Source organism: Podarcis tiliguerta (genome assembly GCF_965153285.1).
Source record: "Podarcis tiliguerta genome assembly, chromosome: 13".
Classification (NCBI taxonomy): domain Eukaryota; kingdom Metazoa; phylum Chordata; class Lepidosauria; order Squamata; family Lacertidae; genus Podarcis; species Podarcis tiliguerta.
Genome location: NC_139546.1, coordinates 14,159,969 through 14,167,195, shown reverse-complemented (window position 1 = coordinate 14,167,195; position 7,227 = coordinate 14,159,969). Strand labels below are relative to the sequence as shown.

General features: G+C 47.6%; 1 protein-coding gene across 2 annotated transcripts; it reads right to left on the bottom strand.

Annotated features, from left to right (window-relative positions):
• Positions 1-4,435: 4,435 nt before the first annotated feature.
• HEXIM1 (HEXIM P-TEFb complex subunit 1) lies at positions 4,436-7,013 on the bottom strand. 2 transcript variants are annotated; one of them, XM_083407926.1, is made up of 2 exons: positions 6,676-7,013; positions 4,436-6,469 (listed from the first exon to the last, which is right to left on the bottom strand). In XM_083407926.1, the coding sequence occupies exon 2, from the start codon at positions 6,065-6,067 to the stop codon at positions 4,991-4,993; it is 1,077 nt and encodes a 358-aa protein (XP_083264052.1). In that variant the 5' UTR covers positions 6,068-6,469; positions 6,676-7,013; the 3' UTR covers positions 4,436-4,990. The 2 variants fall into 2 exon arrangements, with proteins under 2 accessions (XP_083264052.1, XP_083264053.1); XM_083407927.1 differs by having other exon boundaries at positions 4,436-5,990.
• Between the last annotated feature and the right edge of the window lie 214 nt (positions 7,014-7,227).

The window sequence follows — 7,227 nt, the reverse complement described above, 5'->3', positions numbered from 1 at the left end:
CCTCGGGTTAAGAACTTAATTCGTTCCGGAGGGTCATTCTTAACCCGAAACTGTTCTTAACCTGAAGCACCACTTTAGCTAATGGGGCCTCCTGCTGCCGCCGGGCCGCTGGAGCCCGATTTCTGTTCTCATCCTGAAGCAAAGTTCTTAACCTGAGGTACTATTTCTGGGTTAGCGGAGTCTGTAACCTGAAGTGTCTGTAACCTGAAGCATTTGTAACCCGAGGTACCACTGTATGTAAAACCATATATATCTATATCAATATAGACACACATATATATATATAGATATAGATATAAAGATATATAAAAAATAGAATCTCAGCTAGTAGCAGCTGAGGAGAGACTGGTTTTCTTTCTCCTGCTGATGGTAGGTGGTCAAATTGAGTCTTCTTCAGGGCTTCCCACCCTCCCTCTCTTTTTCAGTTCCTCCAAAATGCAGGCTCAGGGGTCTCTGGGGCTACGCTCCCTCTTCCTTCTGTAATTTTTTTTTAAAAAGAATGGTGTACGCATCACCAATCATGTCAACAACAGGATCACTCTTCCCACAAGGTGCCTCAGTTGCGCTTTGGCAGTCCGAGCTGTACACCCTGGCACTGCAAAATGGTTTTAAACTTACAAAAACTATCACAATTCAAGAAGAGGGTGGAAAAGAGAATGCAGAAAGCATTCAGTTGCAATGGGCTCTATTGTCTGAATAATTTATACAGTGGTGCCTTTATATCCCCACCTTTTTCTCCAAGGAGTGTTTGGGTTCAGCCCCCCCCCCTTAGTTCATCTCTACGACGATCCTGCGAGGTAGGCGAAGAGGCTGTGACTGACTCCAAGGTCCCCCAGTCCGCTTCATGGCTGAGTGGCGATTTGAACCCTGATCTCCCAGGTCCTGGTCTGACACTCTAGCTCAGGAGTAGGCAACCTAAGGCCCGGGGGCCGGATCAGGCCCAGTTGCCTTCTAAATCCAGCCCACGGACGGTCCGGGAATCAGTGTGTTTTTACATGAGTAGAATGTGTGCTTTTATTTAAAATGCATCTCTGGGTTATTTGTGGGGCATAGGAATTCGTTGTTTCCTTCAAAATATAATCCTGCCCACCACATGGTCTGAGGGATGGTGGTCCGGCACACGGCTGAAAAAGGTTGCTGACCCCCCTGCTCTAACCACTACACCATACTGCCTTCTTAGAGCCCTTCTGCTATGAGACAGCTATATAAATTAAGTTGGTAAATAAATATGGGGAAGGCAAAAGTTCACCTAGAAAAAGATCTTAAATATTTTCCTTGAAGCTTGAATTTGTTTTAGTCTGTATTGTTTTATCTGCTGTTTTAATATGTTGTAAACTGTTTTGAGATTTTTTTCCTCTTTAAAATGAAGCAACACTGAAATATAATTAATTAAAACAAGAAACAACTCCACGGAGGGTGGGCGATGTCACCTAGACATACTGTTGTGGTAATTTGTAACCCAGGTTTAAAGTGCCATTTTGAGATTAGCGTGTGTGTGTGTGTACTTTTCTATCCATGACCCCAAACATTCGCCCACTATTGACCACCTGAAAATTGCCGAAGGTCTTGCTGGACCACTTAAATGATTTTGCTGTCTGTCGTAGAAATTGCAATGCACTGTGCAAGGCTCCATATGATTTTAATCGTATTCTTATTGCTTCTTGTATTTCTTATACTGCATTTTCTCGGACTGAAAATTAAGTTCTAGGGAACTCGTGATCGCGTGCAACGGAATAAATAAAGGCTGAAAATGCAATTTTAAAATCAATATGAATATTCCATGTGGACCTGCCACAGAACACCTGAAAGACACTTGCAGAGCACTGATGGTCCGTGGACCAAAGTTTGGCAACTCCAATGTTGGACTTGATCCTCCTTTGTCCGTTGACCATGCTAGCTAGGGCCGATGGAAATTGAGAGCTGAACTCTATCTAGACGGCCAATTGCTTCTCCTGCTCTAGATCTACCCAGCCCCTTGTCAAAAGAGGCTAAAGTGTCAACCTCTCAAGTCTTCTGCTCAACTCTTTAATTAGGCAATAGCTACACACCACAGAAAAGGGACGCGGGTGGCACTGTGGGTTAAACCACAGAGCCTAGGACTTGCTGATCAGAAGGTCGGCGGTTCAAATCCCTGCAACGGGGTGAGCTCCCGTTGCTCGGTCCCTGCTCCTGCCAACCTAGCAGTTCCAAAGCACGTCAAAGTGCAAGTAGATAAATAGGTACTGCTCCGGCGGGAAGGTAAACGGCGTTTCTGTGCGCTGCTCTGGTTCGCCAGAAGCAGCTTAGTCATGCTGCCACATGACCTGGAAGCTGTCTGCGGACAAACGCCAGCTCCCTCGGCCTATAGAGCAAGATTAGCGCCGCAACCCCAGAGTCGTCTGCGACTGGACCTAATGGTCAGGGGTCCCTTTACCTTTACACACCACTGAGGGCAGTGAGGGGCAGATGGGGCTTGACGCCCTAGGAAGGTAGCCCACCTAGGAGAACTGATTCTAAACTGCTGCCTTGAGGGACATCTTTGGGAGAAGAAAAAGGCTCAGGAGCAAACCCTAGACAGATCCAGAGTGGAGTCCCTAAAGCGGTTGGATGGCGCCTTGTATGTCTCCTTCCGGCATCTCCTGCAGCCAAGCTGGTATCAAACCTATTGCTGTTTTCCTTTGGACCCCCATCAGCGAGGCCAAGAAGGGGGTCATCTGGGCAGCCCAGGATTCCCATACACACTGCCTAGGCTTTCCCAGGTTCCTAAAAGCCTCGATTCTGATGTCACCAGTGCCCTTCCCAGTGTTTGCTTTTGCAAACAGATATCTGGAGTCAACAAACAGGCGCAGATGCAATCCAGAAGTATAGTTATCTTTCCAGAATCAAGGGGAGTGAAAATTCACATACAGGAAGGAAGGGCCACAATTCTGAAGAGCAGCCCAACTGTGGTATGGAAACTAAACAGGGTTTTGTCCGTGCCAGGTTTATGTCTGCCATGCCAAGGGCCAGAACGAAGTAGAGGTAGATGGAGAACCTGTAGCCCTCCCGGGTTTTGATGATTAAATCCTCATCATCCTCAACCATTTTCCAAGTTGTCTGGAGCAAATGGGATCTGGAGTCCACTGGCATTGGAGTAGAACGGAACAGTCTTGCAAAAACAAGATGCATTTTATATTGAAATAATTACTACGAAATAATCCCATTTTCGAAAAGCAGTGTTGGCATAAAATGGGAGAACTAAATACAGTGGTACCTCGGGTTAAGTACTTAATTCATTCTGGAGATCCGTTCTTAACCTGAAACTGTTATTAAGCTGAAGCACCACTTTAGCTAATGGGACCTCCTCCTGCTGCTCTGCTGCGCCGCTGGAGCACGATTTCTGTTCTCATCCTGAAGCAAAGTTCTTAACCCGAGGTACTATTTCTGGGTTAGCGGAGTCTGTAACCTGAAGCATCTGTAACCTGAAGCGTCTGTAACCCGAGGTACCACTGTAATCCCGAACACCACCTCTGTAGTGACAACCACAGAAGGGACTTTGCATCCTCTCTGTGTTCCACCCAACCTGTACTCCCCAAGCAAGTGTGCGTACAATCACATCGGCCGCATGCAGCCCTCTAGCTATGGGCGAGAGAGGAACAAACAGGACATCCAGCAATCAAGTTACTGTCCATAGGCTTAACTGCACTGTGCAGCTGGCTCAAGCAAGTGAGCCAACTTACATGAGCAAGTGCGAGCAAACAACTGAGCATGCACACAAATCCTGGCTCGAGGGGAAAATCCTTTTGTGGCTGAGCATGAAAAGCAAACCAAAACACTTCTGTAATGAAACGTCTCTGACCACACCCAAATTCTCCTATGATCTCTCGGGCCCCAGAAACAGGCGTGATCTTCTGCTTTTGATTTAGCCCAGAATGGGCTATATGACCTTTTTAAAAAGGCGACATGTCATTCCTTCCAGCTCATAATGCCATGACTACTATTAAAGTGGAAGGATGTTGGCTGTATCTCCATAAACAACATTCATAATAAACACTTCAACATTTGATTCAATATTTGGTTCAGGCAGCCAGATCTGAGCTCCACCTCCTATCTTGGACTTCTTCTGTATTGCCTTGGACAAATCACACCTCCCCTTAGCCCAAACCAATGTTCCCCAACTGTAAAAATTTGAACAATAGTAACCCAACCAAACAGGCAAGAAACAGCTTGCTTTGACAGCACATCTGGTAAAGGAAACAATTGTAAGTTACTAAGGAGAAGTTAAGGGTGATCTAACAACTAACGTGTTTTCTATATTAGGAAGCCAAAACAATGGCTTAAAGCGGCCTGTCCCAATTAATTTCCCATTAAAACTTTAAATAATGGCATCCAAATGTCACCTGGAAAAATGATTCACAATATTCTCCACCTAGGGAGAATATCTTGAATTATTTTTCTAGAAACCACACCAGAATCATTACACTGACATGTCCTTCAGTTTATTAGAACTCTTAGCATGAATCTGTATATCTTTCTGTCACAATGTGACTGTGTTTACCTTTTACAACTCCTTGCCATTTCTCCCTCCACCCACAACTAGTCTTCCCTTTAGAAGACACTCAAAATAATAGTTTTAACAAGTCAGATGCAGTTTTGAAAAAAAAAAAGTCCTCCCATGAATGCTGGATATTGTTCCGTTGTTTTTTTTAAAAAAAGAACCCCACTCAGAGACCCCTTTGATTACACATAATTTAAAGAAAGAGCACACACTACATTAGAGCTATCTTCAAAAACAGTATGAGGTTTTGAATTTATTCTGATTAAATCACCAAAAAAAGAAAAGAAAAGGTCCATTGTCATATATATATATATATATATATATATTCATAATCTATATATATATGTATATACATACACACACACACGCACCCACAAAATGGAAATAACTTCTTGCATTCTGATTTCGGGGGGGTTGGGGGTTTCTGTCCCATTCCACAAGTCCTTAGGGGGAAAAAAAATCTCCCCTGCTCCATCACTCTCCCAATTTGGGAAAAGCTTTCTCTTGTTGTCTGCTGAGTTCGTTCTCTTTCAAGAGTTTTTGGTTCTCAGCTCTCAACCTGCCCAGTTCCTCCTCTAGCTGACTTACCCGGGGGTCTTCCGTCAGGTCCCCCAAGAATTTCTTGTTCTCCATCCGCAGGCGGTTGTTCTCTTCCTCCATCTTGGAGAGACACTTCTCCAGCTCCAGGTACTCTGTGATCAACTCCTGCTTGCTCATGTTCTGGAGGCTTTCGACGTGGTACTTCTCGTAGGTCTCCGAGAAGTCCTTCTGGAGAAACTCGCTGCCGTCGCCTCCCATCCCGTCGCTGCCACCGCCTTCCTCCTCCACAAAGCAGTCTTCCTCGCTGGTGTCCTCCGACTTGGCGGCAGTCTTCTTGGGTAACAGGCCGGTCTTCAAGTCTGGTTCTTCCTGGTCGTGGTCCTCCATCAAGAACTGCGTGGTGTTGTACGGGGCGACGGGCTGCCCCTTGGCAAACATCTCTGCCCGCAGCCTGGAGGCCCGTTGGCTCTGCTTCTCATCAAACTTCTTCTTCTCCTCCCAGCTGAGCTTGTAGTAAGGTTTCCAGTGCCTCTTCTTCTTGGAAGGACGTCTCCTGTGCTTCTTCTTGACTAGCTTCTCTTCCTCCTCGCCTTCAGCTTGGGGCCTGAACCTCTGGCCAACAGGCCCGGAATAGCCTTGGCACTGCAAGCTGAGCTGCTCTCCATCACATAGCTTTTGGACGTCCGCAGGTGCGCCACAGTTCTGGTCCTCAACCTCACCGCCGACGGCTCCCTCTGGGGCACCCAAACTTCTCCCAACCGGAGGAACCACATGTTCTGCATCACGGCAGGCTTCTTCGCCTCCGCTCATGGGGCTGCCATCCTGCTGCTTGGTCTCTCTCGGCTGCCACCTACCGTCCATCACTTCTCCTTGGAGCACTTCTCGGCTGGCGGGTGGAGACACCAAAAAGGGCCCCTCTCCACTACTGGCATCCCTGCAGGGGGAGAAGGGAGAAGTTTTGCCATTGGGTTGCTGCTGCTGCTGGCTGGCAGAGAGGGCAGCGTCAGCCATTGTTGGCAAGCCAAGATTTGGATTTCGGGTGCTGTTGTTCTCAGTCCAAAGGGGCTGGTTCCCTCCTCTTCCTCCTTCAAACCTGCAACTGTCTTTAACTCTTTAGGTCCTGCTGTTGTGGCGGCCAGCTTTTAAAGTTCGCAGGAAACAAAGGCCCTTAACCCTTCACGAGCTGGCCTTCATTTATAAACCTTTGCAGTCCTCTAGGGCCACTTCAGATCGGGATCTCACAAGTTGCCACTGTTAACCCTTGCAGAAGGAGATCAGCAGCAGTCTTGTCCTCCGAAGGCCTTTAGGCCTGCATTACCCTCGCAGTGTCGGCCAGGGGCTGAAGAAGCAGTTCTCCCCACCAGCTAGCACCCTGTCTCTTCACATCAACAGCTGCATGGCAACTCTGCACATCTGGAAACACAAAAGTTGGGGGTGGAGAGATATATGAGCTAGCACAGGACCCAAGGCAACAAGAATAACTATGCCCCCTTGAGAGCAACTTGCAAATGATAATAATAAGTTGGGGCGGGGGGACAAAATCCTAGCGATGAAAAAGGAAACTGGGGGGTTAAGCTGCATGCAACGAAGAGTTAAACTGTCTCAGTCCAGGCACTTACGGGTTAAAGGGGATCCAGTTCCAGCACCGCAGGAGTTAAGAGCTGTCCCGATGCCAAGTGTTATTCCTTCCTCTCATCAGTTCAGATCCAAATAGTCAGCTCGAGGAGGAGAAGAAAATCCGGCCCAAGCTTTCAACAATTAAAAAAACTATCCCGGTACAGCATCGAAAGGGTTAAAAGAGAGCTCCACCTTAGACAGCAAATTGCGAAGTCAGCCGGGAAGGAGTTAACTTCTCCACGCACACCCAACGTTCGAACACCCACCCCCTCGCAGTTGGCCCCGCCCCTCCCCAGGCCTCTTTCCTCCCTTACTCGAGCGCCTTCTGCTCTCAACTGCTACTCCCCGCTCGCCGCCTCGCCTTATATAAACGAGCCAGCCCCCACGTCTGAGTGCGCAGCCGCCTCTCAGATCCCTTGTCCCAAGGTATCTCGGGATTTGTGGTTTCCCTTTCCGATCGATTGCACAGTTCGCTCTAGCCACAACGACTACGATTCCCAGAACTGCGGCGTGACGGCGTTCGTCAGCCAATCAACCATTGGGTAGGGTTGGAC

Coding starts and splice junctions, on each gene's coding strand:
- HEXIM1 (XM_083407926.1), bottom strand. CDS start 6,067: ATGGCTGACGCTGCCCTCTCTGCCAGCCAGCAGCAGCAGCAACCCAAT.